This window comes from Atractosteus spatula, chromosome 3, assembly GCF_055471065.1.
Source record: "Atractosteus spatula isolate fAtrSpa1 chromosome 3, fAtrSpa1.hap1, whole genome shotgun sequence".
Classification (NCBI taxonomy): domain Eukaryota; kingdom Metazoa; phylum Chordata; class Actinopteri; order Semionotiformes; family Lepisosteidae; genus Atractosteus; species Atractosteus spatula.
Genome location: NC_142708.1, coordinates 62,014,695 through 62,042,660, shown reverse-complemented (window position 1 = coordinate 62,042,660; position 27,966 = coordinate 62,014,695). Strand labels below are relative to the sequence as shown.

General features: G+C 45.8%; 1 protein-coding gene across 1 annotated transcript; it reads right to left on the bottom strand.

The window, feature by feature from the left end:
* Window positions 1-196: 196 nt before the first annotated feature.
* nup155 (nucleoporin 155) lies at window positions 197-27,840 on the bottom strand. Its single transcript, XM_088911474.1, has 36 exons — window positions 27,711-27,840; window positions 25,733-25,892; window positions 24,644-24,781; window positions 23,697-23,793; window positions 23,390-23,460; window positions 23,080-23,172; window positions 22,603-22,763; window positions 21,819-21,924; window positions 21,465-21,538; window positions 20,911-21,002; window positions 20,687-20,784; window positions 20,213-20,380; window positions 19,961-20,061; window positions 18,968-19,138; window positions 18,369-18,479; window positions 18,117-18,211; window positions 17,043-17,131; window positions 15,906-15,968; window positions 15,172-15,319; window positions 14,758-14,824; window positions 14,319-14,434; window positions 13,940-14,043; window positions 12,893-13,026; window positions 12,103-12,294; window positions 11,549-11,687; window positions 10,800-10,935; window positions 10,189-10,342; window positions 9,565-9,669; window positions 8,621-8,775; window positions 7,782-7,911; window positions 7,075-7,188; window positions 6,511-6,631; window positions 6,079-6,189; window positions 3,907-4,043; window positions 3,154-3,260; window positions 197-2,495 (listed from the first exon to the last, which is right to left on the bottom strand). The coding sequence occupies exons 2-36, from the start codon at window positions 25,872-25,874 to the stop codon at window positions 2,357-2,359; spliced, it is 4,179 nt and encodes a 1,392-aa protein (XP_088767600.1). The 5' UTR covers window positions 25,875-25,892; window positions 27,711-27,840; the 3' UTR covers window positions 197-2,356.
* Between the last annotated feature and the right edge of the window lie 126 nt (window positions 27,841-27,966).

Genomic DNA, 27,966 nt, shown 5'->3' with positions numbered 1-27,966 from the left:
GTACAGCGGACAAACCGAATTATAACTGGCTCTCCTAAAATTATGTGAAAACAAGTAAAAAATGAGGCCCATTTAACCTTAGACACATACATGAAGTAAAGGTTGCAAAGAAATAAAGCGACACTGTGAGAGACAAAGGTGGCACAGCTTTTCTTTGCCACAATGCATTGAGACAAATAAACCCAAATAATTCTCAGATTTTTTAAATTTTATTTTCTACAGATGTCAGGCAAATTCAAAAACAGTGTTGATGAAGTTGTTTCAGTAAAAAAATGGTTAATATTATAAAACGGTTTCCATTTTTACAACAACATATTGATCAAATTCATCAAAAGCCCTTACCATGAACATATATATTTGCCCAGAACTGGATTGTGGTCCATTATAACTACCTATTTAACAGAAAAAACGAACAACTGGAAAATAATAGAAGTTGTACTTTCTTTACAACCGACCATGACTCAGTTCTGTGGTTCAGAATTTTACCAGTGTATTGTGAATGTCAAATACATTAATATTCTTAGTTTCATAGGACTGTTTTTAGGCAATGTTTCAATTAGTTCAGATGTCCAGGAAATGTCTGTATTTGAGGCACTGAACTAAACCTCGACAGAAACAAATGTTTTCATTTCTCTTTCCTACCAGGAGAAAACGAGTTTTTTTTCATTAAGTAATGCCTGTTCTCATCAAAAGGACTCATTAACAAGAGCATCTAGTTTTTGAAGCACCAGTGTAGTTTATTCCTCGTTAAAACATTAGTTGCGAGGGATCCAGAATTATCCAAGAGAAAGGCCACTTTTCTACCGTCTTTTCACAAAACATGGGAAAAAAAAACAGGGAAATATTCTGATAGCTCTAACATTTAGGAAACTGAGGTTCTCGCGGATCATGTTTACGAAAACTGAGAAGCTCTGCCTGAAAGTGAACAGAATGTTTTCCTTCTAAAAGCTGTTCATCAGTTCCTGAGCCCTTGGCTGTTTAATTATGCAACATTTTAGTCTTCACAGCAAATTAGCACACTACCATTCCATTAAGGTGAAAGCTTCCCTATGCAGACTGGCACGCAATGCTTACTCTGTGGCCCGTCTGTATCCTGGTGATTAACGCCTGCACACATGAAAATCTAGGATGAAGAGTTCACCCTTTAACCTGACCTATCACACTGCCCACTTCATAAGGCAACATCGCCATCGAACAATTATTAGCAATGTGCACAAGACCGTTTTTTTAATACGGCTTTCAATACCCCTCAAGAGTGGGGTAACTGTAAAATTCTACACTTTCCATGTCGGGTAGCTCAGGTGTAATTTGGGCAAGGAAGCCAGAACATGCCTGCTGTGAACTGTCAGAGGGATGTCGACAGTGTCCCTGTAGCAGCTCAAGAAGTAGCCAGTTTGGAACTCCATATGTCCTTTGCTGGTTACACAATTGCCGGCTTAACACCCTCCTCATTCAAAGAGGAAAGAAAACACTTTTTTTCACCACAGCAGGAGGAATAAAATTGAATCTGTCAACGCTAACAAGCAGCTCTTAGATATGGCTTAGTTTAACCGTGACAGAATCTGGATAAATAAACCGTGATGGAATGGGCATTCATTGCATGATCTTGTAATTCCAGAACAAAGCCGGTTACGGCTATTTGAAACAACAGTGGAATACTCTGGCAACATCATTTGACATATCGCAACACTGTGGCAGCGGTGCTTTCTTGACTTTGTACACAGACCCACTGCAAGCTAGCTGTTGGCGAACACCAGGCAGATTTCAAGCTGCCTCCTGGAATCACACGCAGTGCAGGACAGGTCTGATGTCCTTGGCGAGTCTTGTGTGTTTCTGGGTTGTGGCCAATTTCAGCAGGACACCATGTAAGGAGGCCCATGGTGTAGTGAAGATTTTTTTTTTCTACCCTAACGCTTCAATCTACTTAATAAATGTCCCACAGAACAAGCAAATGAAAGAAGAACACATATGGAATCTGTGCACCATAGGGGGAGGCTTTTAAACTGAGGGATGAAACAGAATCTATTTTTTTTAGTTTTTAGACTTATCCACCTTCGGAGAAACTCCTATGTCACTATGCTTCAATTTGTCTTGTTTAAGAACTTAAACTAAACTTATAAATAAAAAAAAACTGGGAAAGGAAACCCCAAGCACTGTATTGACCATTTAAAGACCAGAATTCCATGTTATGCTGCTTCCTGGCTTTCTTTGAGTGAATGGGTTTGGGTCAGCCAGGGCGCCATCGTGGCTGGTGAGTCCTCGGGGTGTCCGGCAGAATGCTGCCCCCTGGTGGAGATGTCAGAACCACTACAAGTGCAGTCCTATTGAGGCAGAGGCAAATCAGGGCACTTTCACCTCAGAGCACCTTCTCCACTTTTGCTTGTAGGGACTTAAAGTTTCCAATAAGTTGTTGCAAAGCAGAATTGGGGCTTAAAGACTGCAGCTCCACCAGATACCCACAAATGCAGTCCAGACAAAAGGTTGTAAACCTCCGCCTACATGGGGAGAGAGAGAGAGAGAAAGAGAAACATTAATAAAAATCACGGTAAAAGCATTACAGTGTGATGGCGAGGCAGATTTTGATTATTTAAAGCACTATTGCATTCTCACACTTTGTGGTGTACACACCAGAGTTGTGTACGGCTGGAGAGAGGGGAGGATTTGAACAACAAAACTGATATCCTCCTGTCCTGTTCACTGCTGGGATGGGAGACCTCCACAGAAAGCAGCATACTTTTGTAAGAGACGATGATGGAACAGGTGGGACAGTCATGGTAACCAAAGACACCGCGCAGTCAGAGGTTCTGTCTTTCCAATGAGATGTTAAACTCTCTCAACTATGGTCATTAAAGATCCCATGGCCATCCCAGTAAATCCCAGTATGGTGCTTCGCTCTGATTGAACAAATGCCAGTGCTGCTTCAGGATAAACCTTGCAAACCTCTAGTATCCCATCCAAGCACAGTTCTGTACTCTCATCTGCCCCATGACACAGAAACCAGGGTAGCCTCTTTGCCTGCGAGACGGTGAGCCTGTACAGGACTTCAGTCTTAATAACTGACTATGTAGTTCTTATTTTAGAAGCGCCATAACCTCTATTATTACACCCAAAGCAGATAAGGACGTTCAACAAGCCGAAGAGGGGTGGGCGTACCTGTCGTAGGAGGGCACTCTGCTCGGGTCCTCCACGTACCCCGACAGCAGGACGTGAATGCACTCCACCAGGTGAAGGGGCCTTTTCAGTCGCTGCCAGCAGGGGTCCTGAAAACATCGCAACCATTACCGCCAGAACGAGAACCTCAGTCCTGCCTTTCAGTCCTCACTTGCCCGCAGGCACTAATGGAGAGAATGAAGCACATTCTGGTGCACACACTGGCTGGAGGTCCACCTGAGAAACTAACCTTAGACTGCGGCGGACACCATGTTTTAATATCCGATTTCTGTATAGAAGTGTTTCTTACACTTCTGGTCTGCAAGATAAAATCCTTTATTATTTATAGATGAATGCAATTTTAAACCAATCTTTTTTTCTTGCTGTAATCCTTATTTTCAATATCTTAAGTCAAAAAGCTATTAAACCATGAAATATCATTAGTTATGCTGCAGTTTCCTTTTTTCCTTTTATTTTTTCAAGTCACCTATGAACTCACTGAGTTTCTCAAATCTAAATGATTGTATTTTTCTTAACCTGCTCTTAAGCCAAGCTCCCAGCACACCCTCTAAACATATCAATAGAAATGAAAAGCACCTCTTCCGCCCAGCATTCACAAGAGGCAACACATGAAAGCAGTCAATGTGTTTGAGAAGTAAAGTGGTAATAGTAGGTTTAAAGGTAGCTGCTACCTTTTCCGGGTCCTAGAGGGTCTCTCCGGAATCAGAGCGCTCCTCGTCACGAGGTTCTCCTTACCCGAGCTCGGAACAGCTGGTCGTACACCTCCAGCAGCCGCGGCAGCTGCACTCCGATCTCCTGCATGGTGTAGGTCACGAAGCCCACGTCCCAGCTCAGCCGGCACACCTCCTGCTCCAGGAACTTCACCAGGAATTCTGGAGCGGGTCGGAAAGCAGAGGACAAGAACCGCTGAGCAGGGGGGCTGAGAGCGGAGAAGGACAAAACTGTTCGGGAAAGGGCTTCTTGGAATGCTCACAGAAAGGGACAGTAACACCAAGCTGAGGTATTTTTCTCAATTGTAAGAAGCGACCATAATCGCAAAACAAGAAGAGGACACAGCTCAGAGTGGAGAAAGGCATCGATGACAATAACTGCTGCTGCAATATCTAACGTCATCATGGCTTCGGGTAAGGGTGGGCAACACTAAAAAATACTTAGCGCAATATTTAAGATGCTCCAGGTGTCACAAGATATCACATCACAATACTGTATGAGTTACTGGCACTTGTAACTTTATTGTAACAGAGTGCAGGGGATGGCAAGGACTCGTGACATATGAGATCTTTAAACATATATCTCAATGGTGGGCAAAACACTCATAAGCCAACGTGGGTTAATATGACATAATGAGCCACAGTTCTTTTAAAAGGTCAGGGACCTGAGACCATAAAATCTTAAGCAGGAACAGAAAACCACAGCCTCATACTCTTGTTGAAATGATATGCACACGTCTGATGCAAATTCACTTGCATTGTTAAGTGCCTTGGGGCAACCTTGTTGTGAAAGGCTCTATATAAAAATAAACTGAATTGAATTGAATTCTGATGCACAGATAAGTACCAGATCACCATATCTCATTTATTCAGACATACCAATGGAGTTGAAAAAAGGTCAAGTCCACACCAAGCTCACTGGGCCAGAGCTCATCCTGGCTTCTGCAGCATTAAGTGAATGAGAGAGCACATGACTCTCTCCAGTCCATGAAAGTGGTTACACCCTCCATCAATGCTGGTCCCTACTTATACAGCTGGGTGGAGTAAAGTACCGCCCTCAAGGGATCAAGCGCAGGCAAACCAACATCTGCACAGAGAACCATAACTGACAGTTACCCCCTCTACACAGTGCTGCCCCACCTTACTTGTGCTGTACGTGATTGTGATTTCTGAAAATTAGCAAGAGCATGAAAGACAGCACACTGCAACAGTCAGCACAAAACCAAGTGCGGCCCAATCTACTGCAACTAATTACAGAAGCCTGTGTTTTTGTGATGGGTAATTTATTTCAAATGGGTTTAACCACCATTTGATTATTTGTAATGGTTAAACATAATCAGCAGAAATCGATGAATCTGAATGTCAGCTTAATACATTCTGGCCACAGATATAAAGACAAAAATGGAAACGGTACACTAGTAGTCCGTATTCTCAAAGGTTGTAAAGTGAAGCTTTTCGTGGAAGACCAAGAGAGATTACTAGATTACTAGATTGCTCTGCTTTGTCTCTCCAAAACACTGCAGGTGCCCAGAAAGCGTCTGAATATCCAGGACACAGAAGTGCTGCTGCTGTCTAAATTACCTCTCTTGGGGAGTCTTTAAAGGAAGGCAGTCAACAAGCCATTAGCGTCTGTGGATCCTCAATAGGACAAGCAGGGTGCTCCCCAGTGGGATCCCACACGCCACCAGAGTCTTTCTGCAGAGAGAAGGGCCCCTGAAAAGCTAATGGGGGCTCTCAGCTCTGGGACTCAGCACAGAAACAGGAAGGGGAGATTAATTACCAGCAGCTGCCTAAACAAGCATGACTACTCCCCCTCATTCAGAGACACGCAGCTCTGTGCGAGGCTTTCTCCCCGGCAACATTATTCCAAATAACATTTCAGGAAAAAACAAATAATTGTACCCTGCTTATAATGATCAATTTATTTTAGCTTTTTTGCGTATGCTGGATGCACTATCCACTCCAAAGATACCAAACTGGAAAAAGGATCATGTGCATAGAGCTATTCAGCTCGCGAAATGCACGATTTTTGAATGACACAATTGTGTGCTTAATTTGAAATTTGTAACCTTTTTATTTACGTCAAAGAATTTATCTTGTTACCGAGATTTATTAACTGGTCTGAGAAATTGGGACTGCAGTTCCTCTTTAACAACATCATGACTCCCAGCTGCTGACCCTAGTGTGCCGGACCTACCCAGGGGGAAATAGCGTGGGGTTCCTGCGTAGATCTTCCCGAGAGACACCAGTTTGAGGCTCAGGGCTCTCATCCGGTCTGCAGGGCTCATCGCCACGCTGTCACTCAGCTCTGCAAAGCACAGTTCAGAGAGTTCAAATCATTAATCGAGTGTTTTAGTGGCGATCTGGAAAAAAAAAAGGCACGGACAACAAAAAAATCTAAGGGTCCTAGAAACTGACTCAAGTTTCATATCACACCAGCTTTTTCACAGGAAACTTGATAAAAGTTTAGAGTAGAGTTTGCTGTGGTTGAACAAGACCATGTTAACCAGACCTAGCAACACGGATGGCTTGCGTACAAGGTAAGATTGTGCAGATAGCATAAATCAGTTGAGCACCTAAGTCATCGCGGACAAAAATCCCGGACTTGGGAGTAGGTCTCGCCCGTTACCTTTCTCCACGATTTCCTGCCAGAGGGTGTGCACCAGCATGGGCTCTGAATGGCCAGCACAGTGAATGATGGCCAGCTTGCATTCCGACAGGCGAAAATGATCTGCAAACTCCCCATACAGCTACAACAGAGTAAAAGGGAGCAAAACGCAGATAAAACCACATTTCTGATCTTTGTTTGGACAGGAGGCGGTGACCTAAACGCTAACTGGAGCATCTGCACATATGTAAAAAAAAGGTGCATAATTAGCTTATTATTACCCTTGAAGATGTTCACTAAATATCATTTAAAATTGACGTTTCTATGCTAGGTCCGTAGAGTACAAATGTAACCAAAAGTGATGACCAAATAATTCCCATGCAAATTTGGAAAATTAGGTATTTCTATAATAAAGAATCACTGATGACCAAATTCCAATGCTAGATATCCGGACTGATATCCCCAAAATTGTCTCGACATGCTACTGTAATTACAAAAATGACATTTCCAGGCCCGGATCACTGGGGACTTCCTCACTGCGCCTAATGACATGGGCATTTCCCGTCTTCTGAAGAGCCAGTGTACCTTGGTGATGTCCATGAGTTCCGAATCCAGCTGGGAGATCGCCCCTTGCACTGAGGGATGATGGGAATACTGTCTGCTAAGCGTTTCTTGAATCTGCACTTGAATACGAACCACCTGAGAAACGAGCAGAGACCATGCGACTGCATTAAACTGAGAAAGAGAAAGACACATCTATCCCTTCATTTCATAGCCCTCCTGGAAAATGATACTTAACTGTACAAAAATATATTTTTTATTATTTTCTCTTTAATAATGCTATTTTAATGCTAACGTGGACTAATCAGCTATTTTAATTCAAACTTTAAACCATTGGCTTAAGACATGATTGTAAGCAGTATGTCATGTCTACCAATTTTGTAAAGAGGTTGAGTTACAAAATGTCTGTAATTAGCCTAGAATAAAAAAGTTAGTCTGTACTTTTGAATATTTTACGAGGTAAGTATTGAGGTAGGCCAATGTCTTTTATCCTTCCACGTGTATAAAAACGTGTTTATCAGTTTAGTTATTTATCAATACGCAAATCCGCAAAATCTTCAAGGTCTGTTTTGAAAACAAAAAGATTATGAGGACTTGCTCTTGAAAAGTAAGGGTTAAGCCATCTCTCCTCTAGGTCTGACACTCCCCTGCGTGAAACACGCCAGCTTTCCTCGGCAGAGACACCACGATCCCGAGACCCGGACAACTCCTCCCTGGGATTATATCCCTACCTCCATCTTCTCTTCCAGCTCGTGCAGGAACTCGCCGTCGCTGGCCTGCGAGGAGGCGCAGGAGGAGCTCTTGGCGCTCAGGATGGCCCGGGAGATGTACTCCAGCCGCTGCCTCAGGGGGATCTCGGTGCTGCGGAGACAGAGGACGGGGGGGAGACGGGAGACCTGTCAAGCAGAAACTCCTCCGTCTGCTTCAGAGCCCAAACTGACACTGCAAACACAGGGCAACTTCCCCAGCTGCCACTGACCTCCTCTTTCTAAACTCGTCCTTTAAAATAAATTACTTCCGAACAATGGCCGCAATGGACAGCAGTTAACAGCAGATTATTGTCAACTGCTTTCCGTTTCTCTAAGTTGTCACTAAGAAAAGAATCACTTATACCTAAGAGGCATTCCAGCCACAGCAGGATAACTGCTGTCACATTATCCAGTCAGTAGAGCCCATCCAAGTCTGTACAGAGAAAAACCATGTGCAGCAGACAAAGGATTGGCTTAAATCACTGTGATGGACACTTGCCCTGCTGTTGTAACATTGCAGTGGGCTGCTAGAAGGTAGATGCGGATTGGGACACACATAGAAAGACTGCCAATTACTGTGCACACAAACACTACCCAGGCAGTGACCCTGCCTGCTCTCCTGTGCATGTCTGCCTGTTGATTACTGTGCACACACAACTCTCCAGCAGTGACCCTGCCTGCTCTCCTGTGCATGTCTGCCTGTTGATTACTGTGCACACACAACTCTCCAGCAGTGACCCTGCCTGCTCTCCCGTGCATGTCTGCCTGTCGATTACTGTGCACACACACACACCTCTCCAGGCAGAGACCTTGCTGCTCACCTGTGCATGTCTGCCAGCCGTGCCAGCACGTGCGCGGCCTTGCTGAAGTTCCTGCTCTTCTCGTAGTAGCGCCACAGCAGGTCCATGTAGCGCACCTTGTTCTGGTCCTGCTTCATCATGCGCATCAAGTGCTCCTCCAGGTACGGGGAGTTCACCTGTGAGGAAGAGGACGCCGTGCGAGTGAGCAGCTGAAGGGCTTAGAGGAGGAAGCAGTAACCTCACAACAAGCTAGAGACCCAGAAGCGTCGATCTTCCTTTAAAAGACTTGCGCAAGTTTGATCTGAGCATTCAAAATGTTTTTGGGCCTTGATTCAGTCAACCCAGCGGACTTCTTCAAAATGAATGCTGAAACACCAATCGGAGGGCACAGGTGGAAACTACGTGGCAGTGCATTTAAAACAGGCCACCCAGCAATGCTGTTGAAGCTGATGCCCTGGTTTTCCTCGATTTAGCCACCAACTCCAAAACCAGAGTTATTAAAATCTCAGCATGATGCTACAAAAGTCACCAGGTCAAAGATGCTCTGACCCTCAGTGCATTTCCCTACAATGCTACAGAGGAATGGTACCATGTTCCTGTATTTAATTCGTCTTGATTGTTACGAAATCTTTCACCAATAAGCTTGCAGGATAGTCTATTCTTTAAAACCAGACCTTTTACCATGTAAATGGGGAATTTACATTAGGTACCAAAGCTGGCAACAGTCAAGCACTGCCCAGGACACTCATCAGCATGCAACAGTTCTTTATGTGCCTCCGAAATATTATTTTTTTCCACAAATCAATAAAAGCCCACTGTATAGGAGTCTAAGGGCATGATTAAAACAGCCCAGTTGGATTTGCAAACATCTGTTGCGCGTGGAAGAGAGAACTGTGCTGTTCAAGCTGCAGGGACTGTTTAAGTCATGCTGATCGCACTCCTGAGATGCTGTAGCTCCCTCTCACCTCCAGCAGCTTGTCGGTGAGGTCAGCCTGGATGAGCCAGTTGTAAAGGGCGATGTGAAAGAGCTCGTCCTTAGAACGCTGGGCCAGCCCGATCATCTGCTCAAACTGTGGACAGAAAAGAAACAAACATGCGTCTTTTAGACGTCTTTTTAGTTTTTAGACATAAATACATGTTCTGTACTTATTGTAAAATAAAATGAGTATCATCTATCTCTATCACCCTGGGTCAAGGTTCATTTTAGTGCTAAATCCCAACATAAAACTCCAGGCTCGTTTACACTAAACTATGGACCTAATCACTTAGAAATTCAGAGCACATTAATAAACGAAAAGATTATTCGTAATCAAGAGTTCTGCAAAGATAAAGACAGTTGTGTGCTTCTGCCCTTATTTCTTGAGAAAAAACAAAGCATCTATGAGCTTTCTTGGACAGACACTACAAAGTTCAGTATGGGGCAGCAGAGAAGTCTTTCTGAAAACACTTTGCACTCTAAGAACAGAAACTGAGATCAAGAGACAAAGGTAGGGGAGTGAACCACCTGTTGGATTAAAAACCAGACCAACATGTAAGATTACATTTGCAGAGATAGAAACCACACTGCCCCTTCTGAAAGCGGTACTGACATGTGCTGCTGCGTCTTCGTTGCTGAGCATGTTGGGGTCTGATGACATCACAGGGGGGCCGGGCTGCTTGGGCACGCTGGGAGACTGGGGGGCCGCCTTGCTCTGATTCACCAAATCCTGCATCGCGTCGGTGATGCACTTGTAGCTGTTTAACCTGCACACAGGATCACATGGTCATCCATCAGCTCCATAATCACAACACCCCGAGAAGCAAGTCAACACAACACTTCCTCATCTGTCTTCATTTTCATCATCACACCTGTGGTGTGAGTAACTGCACTGGAGTACGTACAATTATTCATAATTTAATATCTGATCTGCACACCCAGTCATTTATCTAGCAAAATGATACCATACTTCAGAATTCTTAATTTGGCAACCTCCTATTTTAATATTTTTTGGACAATAAAGATAAACAGTGGATTGGGGCTTGCACATACTACTGAACAAATAATGAGCCTACATCTGGTATTTAAATCTGCACATTAGCAGTACAAAATGACATCAAATTTATTCAATAGCATGTGATGCATCCAGGGCTTGTTACTAGTGGGTGGTACTGAATGAGCGGTTTAATCAGAAACCGAACGTCAAATCAGAAGGAGGCCTACCTCTCCTGGAAGGCTTGTTGTCCGGCAGCATCCTCTTCAGGCTCCCCGTTCTTGTAAAAATGGGGTCCCAGCCTCTGGGGGTCCTTCTTGTCAGCTGCAGTCAGACACAACTCCACCACTCCCTCGTAGAAACGCACTGAGCCAGAGAGAAAGACAGGGACCGCCCGTCAGCGTGACAGCCACAGCTAGGTCTGTGTGAAACACAGGACGCCTGAGGGACAGCTGAAACACGAGCATCCAAGAGGATAGCAAGACTACACCTATGGTCCTGGCCAGCACCTTTCCTTCAGGTTTTACAAGCAACTTCAGTCAGGTGACATTAATCCTGAGTGATTACGCTAATCACTCAAGAAACTGAAGGCTCAACTGACTGCTCTTCTGGACCGAGCTGCAAACCAGTGGTGTGAGTAACATTTGCTATAGGAGGATGCAAATAACACCTATCTTTCTTAAGCAAGTTGGTCTACTGATCATCAAACTGTTGCTACATAAAATGTGCATGTATGCAATTTGGTTAAAAAAAAAGTAGCGCTTTGTTTTGCTTTGCCCTGTCAGACAAAATAACATAACGCATAGCACAACTGTAATTGGCTCCTCAACTCGAAATCACCTGTGCATGAGAGCACAAACACCTAGTATTGGAAGCCACTGGCCAGATGCTGCTGATCTGAAGCGCCTGTATTGTGCCCAAGCATGTTTGCCTGGCACGGGGCCCCAGTCCCTCTCTCAGAGCAGCTAGGGTCCCTCACCTTGGCGGTACTGTGCGCACACGTGGGGCAGGTCCGTCTGGTGGCTGATCTGCTGGTAGAGGCGCAGCGACTCGCGTAGCATCTTCTCCCTCTCGACCTTGTTCTGGATCTGCCTGGTGCTCTGCAGCAGCTCGTTAGCCTGGAGGACAAGACAGGTTCTCTCAGCACTGATGGCCCTAGAAGCCACTGTGGATCCAAACAAATAAGTGGCAACCTCTGACCTTCTATTTCCACTGCCCTCTTTTACCATTTAGGTTATCTTTCCTCTTTAAATTTCTGTACCTTCAGAGTATTTTCTCTTCTAATTTTATTTCATGAACAGGCTGGTAGCTCCTAAGCCTCAAAGGTCTTATAAAAATTGCATTTCCAGCCACTTCTGTCCAGCCTGTCCAAAAACCATTTTCAAATGCCACAGAGAGAGCATATTCAGACGGTGTCCATCTGGACTGTACATCAGCCTCCTACTTTAAATCATAACCCAGCAGAAAAGGCATCAGACCAAGGCAAGAGCAAACACACCTGCTCCTCTCCGTGCTGGGGAGGGTGGAACTCACCTTGGAGCACACCGAGTCATCGCTGCTGTACAGCAGGGGGCAGGTCTCACGGAGGTGGCAGCTGATAGCGTCCACAGAGGCGCTGTCCTTGATGTAGCAGTTAATGAGGGAAGTGATGAGCGCGCCCGTCAGCTCCCTCCCCCGGATCACAATGTCCTTGAAGCTGCTCACCTTCACCTGCTCCTGAAACTCCTGGATCAGAGAAACGCAAAAGAAAAACGTCAAACTTCTTCTGCCAAGCCCACAACCAACCACTAAGAGGTTAAAGGTGCTGAATCAGTACACTCTGGAGCAGAGCAGAGGAGAGTGCAGGGGAAGGTTTGACTGCTGTATTTCAAATCCAGACTGTCTAAACAGAAGGACCTGTTCAGAAACAAGAGGGGGGACCCAGAGACAAGTGGAAAATATGATTCCTTATAATCTGTTATAGGGCGTAATGCATTTCACAATCTGTAAGTGCTGGTGTCTGGAGGAAACCACCCAATCACAATTTCAAAGGAAATTCCTTGAGGCCCTTGAAGAAAAGCTCTTAGCTTAGCTTTTTAGATCACAAGGACAAAGTCCGAGGTGTCATGTCTACATGCAAACTGCCCAAAACTAAAAGCATGCCTTATGTAGAACATCTTATATACATCTTAGAAACATAAACATTTGCAAAAACCAGGTACCGGGACAGGAACACACAGAGCTTGAAGAAAAAATAGCTTTTCCAAAGTGCAGTGCTAGGGGAGACAGCAGAGCCCTTCAGCGAGAGCTCTTGCTAAGTCCCAGTGGGGTTTGGAGGGCTCACCTTGGGCAGGTCATTCAGGATGAGGCCAAACTGGTGGTCACACAGCAGCTTCCACAGCGCCAGGGTCTGACAGGTGTGGTGGACCAGCTGCTGGATCCCCTGGAGCGAGATCTTCTCGTAGGCCTGGGCCTCGGCTGCAAGATCAGAACATCATCATCATCATTATTATCATCATCATCATCATCACCACCAGGCATCGCACTTGGGACCATTCTGCACCGTCCTGCAGAGGACTGTGTACAGCAAGACATTAATTCTTGCCACAGCTACTGTCTTAAGTACCTCCTGATGAACTGAAATACATTAAAAAAAGAAATCTCTTCACAGGGAGGCTGATCTCCTTTCAGCCTTTAGGCCAAACCAAAAAGAAGCAACAATGAATTGTTTCGTTGCACCAACGGGTTTATATTCGCACCTTGCAAACTGCAATATGACTAGCGCTCCTTTTAAAGCAAAGCATAATCGGTCCTCTGATCAGTTTCTCAAGCCTACACTTCTACATGCAATTTAGTTGCTACATCCTTCTTTCAGATACATAACAGTAATTTGGTTTCTAAAAGATGGAAAATAAAACCATTTTATTGAGAAGACACAAGAATGTATTCACCAGCAGCCATAGAACAGATTAGCCCCAAGCCAGACATAAATCACAAGCATAAAAATATGACCTTTATTTTCAAAATAAACAGATGGTAGTATCACCTATAGATCAATACAGATGAATTGCAGATGCTGGTTAAGGCGAAAGTGATTTGTTCAGCACGATATCTGTTTCAAAAGCAAACCAGCTAGTTAATGAACTAGATATAGAGGATGAGAATACAATTATCCTAAAACTTAAAAGCAAGCTACTTACCCACCAAAAGGGAAGCAGATAAGTGCCAAGTGCATGTTTTGCATTTTCATTCACAACTGGAATACACAGTCAAATCAGCCTTTTTTGCTCAGTAATTTGGGATTGAACATCCCCAAAGGCAGGCAGGTCACTGAAACGAACGTCGAAACACAGGGTGTGGCAGGAATGTGGGATGACGCAGGGGCACTTACTGTGGTACTTCCTCTGCAGCTCCTGCTGCACTTGCTGTGAACTGCCTCCATCCGGCCGCATGAATCCCAGCAGCCTCTGCTGCAGGTTGCCGGGGGAGCTGAAACTACAGCACAGACACGTTACTGAGATGGGCATGACTAGGTGCTGCTTCTTTCACATTCATCAGACACAGAGGGGCTGGACAGCATCAGCCACATCTTAAAAAAGCTCTTCCAAGAATATGAGTACCTCTGCCAGTAAGAACTAACAAATATTTTATTACACACTTGGTCCTCAAGGCTCAAAAGGGTTATGTTCCAAAACTCTATCTACCAAATTGGCTGCATGAGTCGGATGGCTTCCTCTTGTCTGTAACCTTTACGCAGAGTTTTTTCCTACCTGACAGCTCCCAGCGAGCCAGGGCTGAACTGTGAGTTCTTATCCAGGAAGTCCTTCAATCCCCTCAGCTCCTGAAGTACTGATTCCAGGACTGAGGAAGTCACCGAGCTCTCCATCTGAAATTGAGCCACTCATCAGCTCAGTCTTGCAGACACAGCAGGCGTGTGTCAGCCTTTTTTTGTTACATGAAAAACATGCTAAATTATTATGCTGTTATTTATTTTCTTATTTGCATATTATTGCATTAGTTATGCCAACGCCACAATTCAGGAGATAAAGTGAAGTGAAAGGAGTGAAAGTGAAGACCAAACAGCCATTTGGTCTTCGATATCAAGAAGTACATTCACACCCAAGATCAACAGCTTCTATACACATATTCCTCGAACATCTCAAAATATTAAATAGAAACGCTTCCTATCTATTTTGAAGTTCTACTCACAATGGTGACCTGCTGATTTCCTGTACTGATGGTCTTCTCCGTTGCCAGGCTTCCATCCCAGATATTCCTATCAAAATAAAGGATGGCACTTTTCAATGCACAGCCACAGATCAACAGCCAAAACTTCAACAACACACTGTCATTGGACATGGTGCTGAAATCAACGTCCAATACAGCTATCCTTCAAAATCTGCTCGTCTGCTCGTCATTCTGTCTTTCTGTTCCTTGCTTGCCACCTTAGAGAGACCAATTACAAATCGTTTCATTCGTGAACAGTAACACTTCGCACAATTCTATCCAACGACTGGCTTAGCTGAGTTGGAGCGAGCAATGAGTTGCTGAATGCGAGGCAATCGTACAGGGATGAGTAGTGTGTGAGTGGTGTTAGCAGTGGGATTGGAACAGGAGCCTTACCCCAGGATCCTGCTGAAGTAAATGCAGATGCCGTTGTGCTTCCCGGAGAACACCACCTCCGGTCCAGCCATGGCAGTGATGGGCGCTCCAGCGTGACCCATGGAGGGCGCCTGCACAAAGGGGGTGGACACACTCGGGGGGTAGGACCCTGAGATACACAGGGGGACGACAAGAGACATGGCATGTGGCTGAAAACCAGCTGTAATAAAGTTTTAAATATGCTCTCTGACCGAAAAAAGCCTTCCGAGACAGAAAAGCTTGGAGAAATGAATTTTAAAAGCCCGACATCTTAATAGTGTCAGTGGTGTGTAATGCCAAACACGCTGCAGCTGCCACCTAAGACTGAAACAGCACACAACACATCTGCTCGACTTGTCATACCTCAAGGATATCTAACGTACCACGCCGATGACTGTACTTCTGAAAGCGACAGGCGAAGCTTCCCTGTCACAGAGATTTCTGCATGTAAAGACCTTGTTTCCCCTTCCCTGATTGTGACTTGTGCAGACTTGTGTAACTACATGCTTCGTTAGCATGCAGTTCGCTTCACACTGTCTACAGCTGCATGATGAACTTCAGAACTGTTCGTTTTAAGCAGCCAGCCCTATCCAGGTCATACTACAGAGCTGTAGAATGAAACGAACTGAAAATGGAGAAACTGTTCTGGTTCGGATGCTGAGAAGGAAAAGGACAAGGAAAGGACAGGGCCTATGTGAAGGCCAGAGGTAGAGTACCTGGAGCAGGGGTGGCCAGGAAGCTGGGATTGGGAACTGGACTGCTGATGGGCAGAGGGGAACCTACAGCAAGAGCAAAGGATGGAGACAAACACCACTGCGATGACTTAATGCTGCACAACACAGAATCAAAGAAGTCTCAAGGACACACCTACACTGTGCTAGAAGTCAAGAATCTCTCAAACCACTCAAACTTGAGCCAGCAAATTGGCAATATTAAGACTACAGAAAACAAATTTGAGTGCTGCACATTAATAATAAAAATCTATTTCTGAATAAGTATACACAAGCTAGTTTTTGCTTTTCAGTTCCTTAATCTTAATTTACCGATGAACATTGATTACATTTTGTCTTACTCTTTAACTCTAGTAGGTAAACATCAGTATAATGGAACAAACAAAATCTCAGTATTTTAAGTGCAGGCTTTCCACCAAACACTTGCTTTCATTTAACTTTTTACCATTACTCCAACTTCTTACTTCAAGGAACACCTCCAGTGTTCACAGTGTGCAGTGTGAAATATTTAACACTTCACTCAAAATACAACAAGTGGCAGACTGAAGCACTGCTTAGTCAGTGGGGACTGTCCCAGTTCTGGAAGACTGGTGTGTCTGCCTGTTTTCAGGCCATCTTAACTTCTCCCAGCTCTTTAGGTGCTGGTGCTTGAAGAGACTGAACAAACCTGCAGACACGTCAGGACTTCAATGGGTGGGACTGCCCACGACAGTTTACATCTGTCTGACCATCGAGTGGTACAGAGAAATCACTGACTGGTCTGACTCAGATTACAGAATATTCTTCAACACACTTAAATGAGTGCGTCCAGCAGAGAGGACTTTGAGCCCTACACAGCGGGTCTGCTCTAGAAAAAGTGACTGGAGGTCTGATAAGCAGCAGCTTTACTTTGTAGATTTTATAACTAACAGCAGTGCTGTTTATATTAATCATATACTGCACTTTAGGCTTGAACTGAGGTTACTAAAAAGGCTTTGAAAACTGGTCTTCCTAGTGTCCCACAGCAAAGAAAGTTAAGAACTCTGGAAGTAAGGCATACCTGCAGTGTTGAGTAACGATCCTGCAACAAACGCTCCACTGATTTCCGAGACGCACCCCCATCCCGTTTCTCTTGTCACTTACCAGGCACGGGTGAGCTCAGCATGGGTCCCACGCTGCTGACAGGAGCTGACAGGGCAGAAGCGAAGCGCATCTGTGCCTCTCCTCCATACCTGCAACACAGCACGCACAGAGGCCGCAGTTATATACCAGGGCTCCAGCAACTCCAAGAATTGCCATGCGGTTCTGCAGGATTGTTACACCAAATTCAGCTGCGTTTCACTGCCTCCTGAAACAATGCGTTTCCCAGGCTCCCCGGTGACAGGTCACAGCTGACCCAGGAGACCCAGGGAAGAGAAAGGTGGAGGCGAGAGACAAAAGGCGGGCTCAGCTTGTGGACAAACTAGCCGCCGCAGCACAGTGGAAACGTCACAAGATGGAACAAAGTGAAAGTGAGAAGATTACTGCTTCGATTTGAACTCTTATTTATTAGTCCCGAAGTAGCTTAGTTGCCCCGCTTTGCTTATATAGGTATCTCAAGGAGTCGGCTATTGCTCTGAAGAAAACATTTGAGGTTTTTCTGTTTGTGAGTAATTGACTACTCGCAGGGATAATGTGTGCTGGAAACTGAGTGGAGACAATTGTTGTTTTTCACACCCTTGCTCCAACTGACTTTTTGTACAGTAAGAGATTCTAAAGGTTGTTATATCCCTGCCCGTGTTACAAATCTAGCCGACACCAAAATTTCAAAACCTTGCTGTAATCCTGCAAACTGCATCACCTCAGTTTCTCTCCTGCAGGAACTAAAGCCACCACTCCTCATTATAATCTGTTACAATTAGCAGCCTTTAATTGATCAAAAAACTTTTTATCTTCTACTTAAAGCACTTCTATGTTTACAAACGCCAATGAAAGATAGATTCCAATCAAGAAAATGGAAATCCGGAAATCAGGCATTCACTGAAAAATTAGAGCATCAAAAACACCTGGCTTCCGTCAGGCTATTTTGTAAGGGACAACATCAAAACAAACCAGTGCCCACATATACGTTAAATTTTTAAATTTTAAACTTTTACTGCTGCTTCATAATAACTCCTTTGAGAAGTTTTCCACTGACAAATGCACCAGTTTTCTGGAAGAGGCTGAAAGGTGCCGCACCTGAAGAAGGCCGTGGAGGCCCACAGGGACACCTCTCTGTCATAGGCAGCGCTGGAACAGGCCAGGATCAGAGCGGTGGCACAGGCCTGCTCCTCCTGCAGAGACACAAGACACGTCCAGCGTGAGGGACCGCACCATTGGGAACAGAAACCCTAACTGCAATGTGCCACTGCTGTGGCTCCTAGTAGGATGAAATTCGAAAATGGCTTAAACTGATCACCACTGAAGCCAGGGGTGCTCCGCAACGCTCACCCTGTGCAGCTTGAAGAATCTCTCGATCTCCTCCCCATCTCCCCCAGCACTGCTCACCAGCAGGTGCCTCAGCTGATCCACAGGGCGCAGCTTGTGGAAGATGTGACTTCCCTGAAGCAAAGACACAAGCGTCTAGTTCTGCACAGACAGGCCGGCCCTTCTGTGAGGACTCCAGCACAGGACACACTCACTGGGCTCATTTCTAGATACAACGGAGTCAGTTCCAATGACACTTTGTGATTATTAAACCCCCTGGCAGGACACAACAGGGGGCTGTCTTTTGCCACAAAGCAAGAAACTTTTTTTGGTACCCCCAATACAAAAAATGTTTTCAGGTGCTAATTCTGCAGAAAGAATACTTTAAGCAAATAGCATTATCATTTGGAAACGCACACAAAAAGCTCCAATTTAAAAAAAGACTAACTAAAAGGACATAAAAAAATATTTCTTAGGTACTGCATCTGGTCATTATAGATCCAGATTTGTTGGATGCCCAAGAAAAACAAAAACCAAATGGTACCAGAAACAAACAGAAAGCCTGCTACTCCTCTAGTGCACCCGAAGCAGTAAGGCTGAGGAATCGGGCAGTGTGAAGGTACCTTGGCTGAGAGAAGGACGAACTTCTTAGGGGGGATGTTGTGCTGCTGAACCACGACTGGAGAGTCTGTGTGTGGTACCAGGTCCCTGTTGAGCGGAGTCACGACCTTCACTGCCCTCGACTCTTCGACCGCACACAGAGACCACGTGTGTCCGTCCACAGTCGAGGTCATCTGTGGACGACAGCAAACACTGCAAGGCGCTGCTGGGCAAGACATTATCTGTCCAAACCCGGCCATGATGTCAGCTTCAGACATACACAAGGACACACAATGCAAAACATTTCAGTTTTGAGGAGGCCTTCCAAACTTCACTTTCCCACAAGCTCCGAATGTCACTTTAAAACAGCATTTAAAGGGGAACTGCAGTCCCAATTTCCCAGACCGGTTATTAAATAAATTAATTCACAGAACAAATTTACAAATTTTGAATCAAGAACTTTGTCAAAGTACCGTAAGTCGCCATGTTGTCACAAACTAGCATTCGAGGTCCCACGAATTGCCTTATGATGCAGCCCTTTCTGCTCACTAGTCACCACAAAGATTAATATCATGTAATGTAAGAGCAAATAAATACAGGTTACAATTACAATAACCGATACTGATAAAAAATACATGTATCTTCTACTCCAATCTCCTCTTCTAATTAGAGGAAGCCATTTGGCCCATCTACCATGTTTGGGGGTAGTTAAGAGATTTAAGGATCTATTTCATCCATTCGTTATTTGGAAGAAGCCAAGGCAATGGCTTCATCCACATGTAGCTTGTTCCATACTCTCCCAACACTTTGGGTTTCGTGAAGTACCTCCTGTTCTTGCTTTAAACCCTGTGTCCACACGTTCTTGTTTCACTGTATGATTCTGATTCTTTACAACACTTCAGATATGAGAGCACAAATAGCCAATTACGGGACTAACGTATTAAATATCCAATAAACCTCATCCTCAGAGGGTCCTGGAAGCACACTCAAGTTTGCTGAATGCTGCTGAAATGTACCTGTGCTTCCATTAAGGGTTTCTTGAAGGGGAAAGAGTCGTGGTTGATGCACCACAGGATATCGCCATCTTCTGTTTCCGAGGCGGCCATCAGCAGAACGCCTACAGCAGCGACAAAATTGCAAGAACACAACTGTGCTTGAAGAACAGCACTAAAACACCAGTTATGCTTCAAACACTGTATGTCTGTCTAATGTCTACTCTGGCACAAAGTCTCAAAGTTAGCGGGTAATAATGTCTTGATTTAAGGCACCTTTGCTGTAAAGGGCTTTGTGGACTTTGGAAGGTTTCTGAAGCGTGGCGGAGGCGGAGAATCCTGGAGGCAGGCGGACGTGGACCAGAACCAGCATGCCGGGCCGGGCAGAGGTGTGCCTGGCGTTGGGTGGGGAGAACGGCGTGGTGCTGAAGTATAGGCGAACACCTGCAGAGACAAAGTCAGAACACAACTCCAGAATCCTGAGCGGCCAACTTTTAGACACAGGCTGGCTGACCGACTACTAAGAGTTAGAAAACAGGGGCAGCAGTGTGGAGTAGTAGTGAGGTTCTGTGGGCTTCTGGACTCTAACAACTCAATTGCTGTGGGTTTGAATCCCACTGCTGTTGTACCTTTGAACAAGACAGTTCACCCAAACTACTCCACTCAAATACTGCACTGTGGAAATGGGTCTTATACATTTAACACCTCCCTGTACATGTGAGAGCACCTCTCTATCACACCTGTCCGTACCTGCATGTGTAATGGCCAGCAGGTGGCAATCCGAGGATTCGGACCTCTCAATCACTGCAATCTGAACAATGGGCTTGAAGACCGACCGATCAATAGTCCTGAGTGAGGAAAAGGAAAGAAATCTAAGCAAACGGTAAATCTCAAACCCCACAGATGCCGTCGTGGTAAAAGTGATTCTCTCTTTGCGAGCAGGTGCCTGTACAGTTGTCAAAGTGAAAACACACCTTGCAATGTTGCCCGCAGCTGACACGATGGAATTCTGCGACATGCCGGCCACTCTGCTCATCCCCTGTCCGTCCACTCCCAGGTCATACACCTAGGACAACACAGGGCTGGGATTAGTATGGGCCCTCTGAATAGGACACAGACTTTTGGCACACTTTTAACACACCAAACTTTCTGCAGCACACCAAATGATTAAAAAGGCAGTACCGCTGCAGGAAATAACGAAGTAAATTACAGAATTGTCTTTACTAGGCTTTCCTTGTAAAATGTGAGCCATGTTTAATATTTGCTTCAATGTCGGAAAGAGGTACACAAACCTCCTTTTCTACACTTCAAACATGAGGTTTCTCGATTCTGTGGCACACCTGAGACCTTCCCAAGAAACCAGTAACCTGCGATATATGGTTTGGGAAACAGTGTTCCCGAGAGAAAGACTCAGGACTTCAAAATGAATAACAGCAGCCCCTGAAGGCTTCAATAGTAACGGGACTATTCACAGTAAAATGCCGCCTATCACTGGATCTCCTGAAAGAACCCTATGTAAAAGTCCTACCTGAATGACTCCCTTCTCTGAGCGGGTGTAGAGAGTGTTGCGAGTGTTGTCGATGGCTATCTGGACAATGGGATCTAGAAAAAAAAAAGAGAAATAATTAATCTGCCTTATACAGGGCAATTTGCTCGTGGCACACCTACTGAGGTCTACAGTGCATCCTCAGTGGAACTGAGATCTCTGAGCTGCATCAATTCACCTTCAAATCAACATGGAGAATTTTACTGACACGGTTTTGCCTGGAACAGGCGGAGAGCAAGAAAACGAGATGAAAAGCGCCCCAGAATCGCTGAGAGCAAGAGCAACAGGAAAGCTCTAAGGACGTGAACCCCAGAGGCGGCTGGTCGGGCAACTCACCGTCCTCAGAGAAGGTGAACTGCAGCACGGAGGGGATGAGGAAGGAGAGGGTGCTTTTAGAATGGTTGATCTTCCTGCAGCGCTGGCTGAACCATCCCGCTTCGGCCTGGGATACGAAGAAGGGAGCATGTGGTGAACAACCCCGCCAAAAAACTGTCTGCCAACAGGCCGTGTGGGTTACACACCCCTGAGCTTTCTCCAATCGACTGCTATACTGATCGGAGAAAGAAGTCAACGAAAAGACCCTTTCTGCAAAAATCCAGATCTCGGAGTTCAACAAAACAAACCCTAACCACAGCTGGCTTCATTTCAAGCCAAAAGGTACAGAGCTGCAGGACTTGGACACAGTGCAGGTGGCTGCAGGGATGCATTCATCTGTAATAATCAAATGGTTCTTTATGAAAACACCATACTGAGAGCCAAGTCAGCAAGTAACAAACACAGGTCAAAAGGAGTGCATCACGTTCTGCTTCCAAACCCACTGATTTCTTAATCCTCCAGAAAACATAAAGGTTATTAATACTGACATCTCAGTAAAACTGTGAAATCGGTGGCCCTTCTCCCTTTTATCTGTGGAATGAGCAGCGGTTCTAACGCAGACCTCTAAAGAAAACACGGAACAGAACTCCATTGTCAAAAAAATGAACCAACAAATACTAACGCAATTGGTGCAATGGGCCCTGCCGATCCCAGGCGAGCTGGGCGCCGGCTTGGCCGAGAGCACAGAGGGACAGCTCTGTTTGGCTGCACAGCACCAGCCTGAGAGGAGGAGTCTCTGCTGTACCTGATAGGCAATCTCGTACAGACAGCCGTCTTTTCCCGCCAGGAATATGCGCCCCAGGTCGGTGGAGGTGACGGCCAGCAGGTAGGTGTTGTCAGTGGGGATGGAGTACAGCGGGTCGGGTAGCAGCTGCATCCCGCTGGACATGCTGTCATTCAGAGCTCCTGCCATCAGCCGGAGAGACAGGTAAAGCGTGACTGAGATGCCCCAGCTCTTAACACACAATAAAACCTCAGTATTGCCAAACCAACACCTAACACTGTCAACACGGTGGACGTCTTCAGAATGAACAGTGAAACACGAACCAGAGGGTGTGAGTGGGAGCAATGTGGAAGAGCATTTAAAACCCAAGAACAGAAGGTGCCACATTTTAAACGTGCGTCGAAAGAAAACCGTGCACGCAGGAAATAGAATGACCGAAAACATCCCATTACAGTGGTCCAGTTCGGTTCGGTAAAGACCGGGAGACCGAGGCCCTACCTGCCTGGGAGCCAGGGAAGCTCAGCCCAAGGATGACGACGTCCACCGGCGTGGCTAGCACCAGCAGGTACTGGATGTGGGGCTGGAAGATCCCTGCAGAGGACAAAGCACACGGGTGTCACGTCAGGCTCTGCTGTGAGGTAACTTCAAGGCCCGGCCCCTTTCCAACTCCTGAAAGCAGCCCAGGGGGGGTCACTGACAGGCTTGTGACAACGGATGTACAGGTACGCCGCAGATCACACTGCCCATGGCGCCAGTTTAAAAAAGAAAGCGCGTTTAGCATCAGTAAGCAGGTACAATTTGCTCTTACCTTCTTTTGGCTTTACGAGACCCACAGACAGAATGGTTTCGCTAAGGCCATCGAAGTAGGCAACATCCCCCCTGCCGTGGAGTGAAAGAGAAATAATGTGATCACTGTTCTCATTACTCACCCACTCCCCACTATTACCTGCCATGGCCAACTATGGCCGGTCTGGCACGGGAGGGGTTCACCTCCATTTTAAGTGAGATCTGTCATTTATAAACATTTTCTAGGACAAATCAATCTTGAAAAGGTTTAGAAGGGAAAGGGTGAGTAACCACCGGAGTGCTGCCCAGTGGGGGCAATCAGTACGTACCCATCCTCATAGTTCCACATGAAAATGTCATTGTCGATTGTGAGCCATGCCCGGCTGATCTCTGGGAAGACTCCCATCATGCAGTTGCACTGCATGTCTGGTGCACAGAAGAGGTAAAGAACCCAACCAGCGCAAAAGGAACAAACACATGACTTGTACAGAAAATATCAGTGCTACATTGTGGGGTAAAGAACCTTGCTCTTTGCTGCTTTGACACTGTAGCTGAGGCCCAACTTAAATCAAGACACTATCCTGGCTGGCGACTGCCACCTGATGACACAAACAAAAAGAGCTTCAGCATTAAAGCTTAATTACTGGCGAGCACTTCAGCAGCAGGCAATGGACGCACCACAGCCGTTCGTGCCTGCTGTGCCGGACTGTTTCAACTAGAGCAGAAACACACGAGGAGTTGTGGGGAATCTTCAATCTCCAGCAGAAAAGACGAGAAGGACTTGGGCTCAATCACGAGCCCCCAAGTGCCTGCTGGGGTTGGAAGCTCACAGCTCAAAGGAGAGCGAGGCAGCTTCAGTTTGGAAGACCGAAGACAAATGTTGAAACATCTACAGCCTTGCTATTTATTAATAATCAAGTGGAACTTTAAAAAGACAGAAGTGTTAGGCTGCTTGTTGTAGTGCCATTCTTGTATTGACACGCTGCTGTGCCGAGAGTTGTGTCTGCACTCCGTCTTCTCCTCACCCCAGCAGATATCTAAAACTACCTGCGATCAGACAGAGTACGTTCACTGTGATTTGTGCAAGACAGGGACGAGAGAAAAACTTTAACCTGTGCTTTAGGGCCACAGACCATCTTTCTTTCTGAATTAACACTGTTCTGCGAGATCCTGACTTGTGCTAAAGCAACTGAAAACATGCTGTTAGCATCGGGGAACATTCCCACAGGATGGAGTGCAGATGGAGAAAGCGGGATCCTGGAGCGCAGAAGGATACGGCTGAACTGCTCCACCAGCTCGGGGGGCAGGGGTACCCTGCGGACCGGGCTGATCTCGGGCAGGCTGGGCACGGTCAGCAGCCCAGGGCCCTGCAGGGGGTAGTCCATGTCCGACATTCCCGACAGGGAGGGCATGTCTGTGCACAAGGGGAAAAGAGGGTGAGAGTCGGTCCTCACGCAATGTTTAAGCTTCCAAAACCTATTCTGTTCCTGCCTTGCATTATTTCTCTGCATTACCCGATCAGAAAGAGCAATCACAGTGCTGTCATTCCATTCATCAACAAGCCATCTGAACACGTTTTACATCTGCTGGGATTCTGGGCATCGTGTTTAACCCGATCCCAGCCTGCAGTGTGCTAAGTGTTTTACATTACCAATACACCCATACCACTTTTTATGAATGTTCTTTTTATGAAAATTCGATACTACAAAGCATGTGAATTGTCACCCACATTTCGAAAAACAAAAGCCAATTTTGTATCTATGAAGAACCGATGCCAAATGCAGAGAGTGAAGAGGAAGGCGTCATACGACTCATTTCATACCGAGTGTGTGCATCACATTCCTCTAGCTAGTATGGGTGAGAGTGAGCACAGAGCCTGCACAGGGGCACAAGAGAAATATGTGATACAGTTCATCGTTTCTTGCTTTGGGCGCTCTTATTTTTCACAAGAGTATTTGTGGTTTAAACTTTATCGTGGTGTTAAAGAGGTGTTCAGAAAACGTAAGTGCGTAATTACACTAAACTAGATAATCAGTGTTTTTATTACTAAAAACACAAACAACAGTATGAATGTTAGTTATTCTTATTATTATTATTTCGATGTACGAAAGATTTTCTGGGAACGGATTATGCTTGTAAAAAGAGGTACGGGTGTAGATCATAAAAAGTGTAATAATAACATGCAATCAGTGTAATCAGTTTTATTTTTAACACAATGTGTGAACTGCACATGTGAACCATCCTGCTCTGGAGTCACTACAGGGCACTGTAACTTTTTTACAATCTGTCCTCTCCTCAGTTTTCAAAGGTCTACCAAAGACTGGTATGGTGCAGGAAGGCAGACAGCGAACGAGTCGATTCTCACTGTGCGCCGGGACGTTGAGGAGCTCCGAGAGGTCAGGGAAGCAGCGGTCGTCCTGCAGGTGTCTGTCGATGAGCCTCCCGGTGTTCTCCAGCGCCTCCTGCAGCGCGGCCGCAGGACTGCTGGCACCCAGGCTGGACGGCATGGTGTGGGGAAGAGCCACCTGCCGCAGGCGAGGAGAGATTTGGGTCAGCGCAGCCCCATGCGGAGCTGGGCAGGAATTTACACCACGGGTGAGAGAGCAGTCCAGCACCACGGTCCAAACCAGACCCACATGCCTGCTGAGCTCACAGGACGCTTGAGTGAAACCTGAGGAGCAATTTTATTTTCTACTGGACGTCTGAAGCTACTACTGAAATTATAGCAATGAAGACAATTCAAAGTCAGCCTCCTACCGTTTAGGAACCGTAAACAAACTCACCCTATTACGAGGTCAGCTAAGGGTAAGATTATGTAACTGGAAGCTGGACTGGAATAAAAACCAGCAGACATGGGGGTCTCCAGGACAAAGGAGGGGAACCCCTGAACTAGACCAGGCATTCCCAAATGGGAAACTTGGGCCAGTAGGTGGTGCTCTCCCTGGTGCACCAGGATTTTGAAACCAGTGCCCAGTCCACTGGTGACCGATGACACTGCGCTGGGGGAGGTGTCATCTTTCAGGTGACATGTTCAAGCTGGCTGCTTGGTCCATAAAGATCCCAGGGTGCTCTCTGGAACAGTAGGGGTGTTTTCTGTAGGGGCAGGTAGAGGAACAGTAGGGGCATTCTCTGCCTAAATTCCGCCCTGGGCCTCCCTAAAGCTGCCCCTGAACTGAACTGGTGAGCTTCTCGCTCTGTCCCCTGGTCTGCTGAGCGGTGCGGCTGCCGCCTGGCATCATGAGATACAAGCGTGTGGCCCTCGTATCTGGGAAGCATTCTGAATGAAAAGTGTGATACAAACGCAATTAATCACTAAATACGCTCCAAGAAACATCTTGTGACCACAATAACCAGCTTAAAAAAGCAAGTTGACAACTGCAATAGCACGTTAACTTGGCGATATTCAGCGATGTGCTCCAGACTGACAGCTGAGTTTACACACTGCAGTGTGCCGTTTCAGGGTCTTCTGGAATTACGCAGAGCTAGCTGTGAAGAGATCAGCTTGGAACCGCAGCACCCAATCAGCTTTAACTATGACCACTATCTAGCTAGCTTCTTTGTCTTTTGCCCGCACACATAAACCTTCAAACTAGCTGACAAGGTAAACCATTCACTCATCTGAAGGGATTCTCTACCGCAAGGATTCTGAAAGTGGGATCCGGGATCCGGTGAAGGAACACTTCAAGAATTTGAATCGGTCCTCAATCACATTCACCCCTGCAGGCGGAAATGTCTTCAGTAGCTGGCAGTGAATTTCTTTCTGACAGATTTGACTGCCAATATCAGCATTAGTGCTGGGTTTCATGCCATATTACAATGGATGGTCCCTGAGCCACAGTAGTAGTATTTCTAAAACATGAACGCAGTTCCTAAGAGCTTCAAAACCACTAGTCTAGTGCGGAAGAGGATCACCCTTAAGATATTGGACGGCTGACCAGCTCCCCAGCACAGAAACTCAAGACACGCTAACAACTTAACATTAAGGAGAGAAAATAGTAACGAAAAGTAGCTACAGTCCGATTAAAGACATCTCCCGCCCCCTTCAAATTCTAAACGGCTTACACAGGCTCAACGTGCGTGCTCAGATCACGGGATCTGAATGAAACTGCTTCACATCACACATGAAACACAGCGCGATTGCCACATGAGCAGGAACAGCAAAAAAAGTACGTCACAAAGAAGTCAGCAGCAATATCATTCAGTGCCAGCTGATTAATAAAATCACTTGGCATAGACGTTAAGTCTCGCAACTTACCAAACATGCTTGCGTTTTCTGTCAAACCCTGGTACTTACACAAACCTGAACTTCAATGAAATCATTAATATAGTGAAGATCGACTTACCAAAAACGAAACAAACAGCAAAAGAAATGCAAGAACGTGAAAAATGAAGTTAATGTAGAACTATGATTTACACCGCACTCTCTCCGCTTTTCTTCCCGTGCTGCCTGTATCCCGCCTGCCTCATGTCCCTGGGGTGAAAGGTCACAGTTGGCGTTTCCGTGTCCTGAATATCTATGGTGAACTTGCTGACTGAGAGAGAGCCGCTCCTGTGGCTGGAGGACTAAAGCACTCGTACGGGAGGAACAAACAGAGCATA

What these genes read in the sequence shown, in the direction of transcription:
- nup155 (XM_088911474.1), bottom strand. Translation starts at nt 25,874, where the DNA reads ATGCCGTCCAGCCTGGGTGCCAGCAGTCCTGCGGCCGCGCTGCAGGAG. An exon ending in TCGTCCTTCTCTCAGCCAAG is followed by an intron (nt 18,480 to 18,967) that starts GTACCTTCACAC and finishes TCTTTGCTTCAG; the next exon opens with GGAAGTCACATCTTCCACAA. An exon ending in CAACAAGCCTTCCAGGAGAG is followed by an intron (nt 10,343 to 10,799) that starts GTAGGCCTCCTT and finishes TCCTGTGTGCAG; the next exon opens with GTTAAACAGCTACAAGTGCA.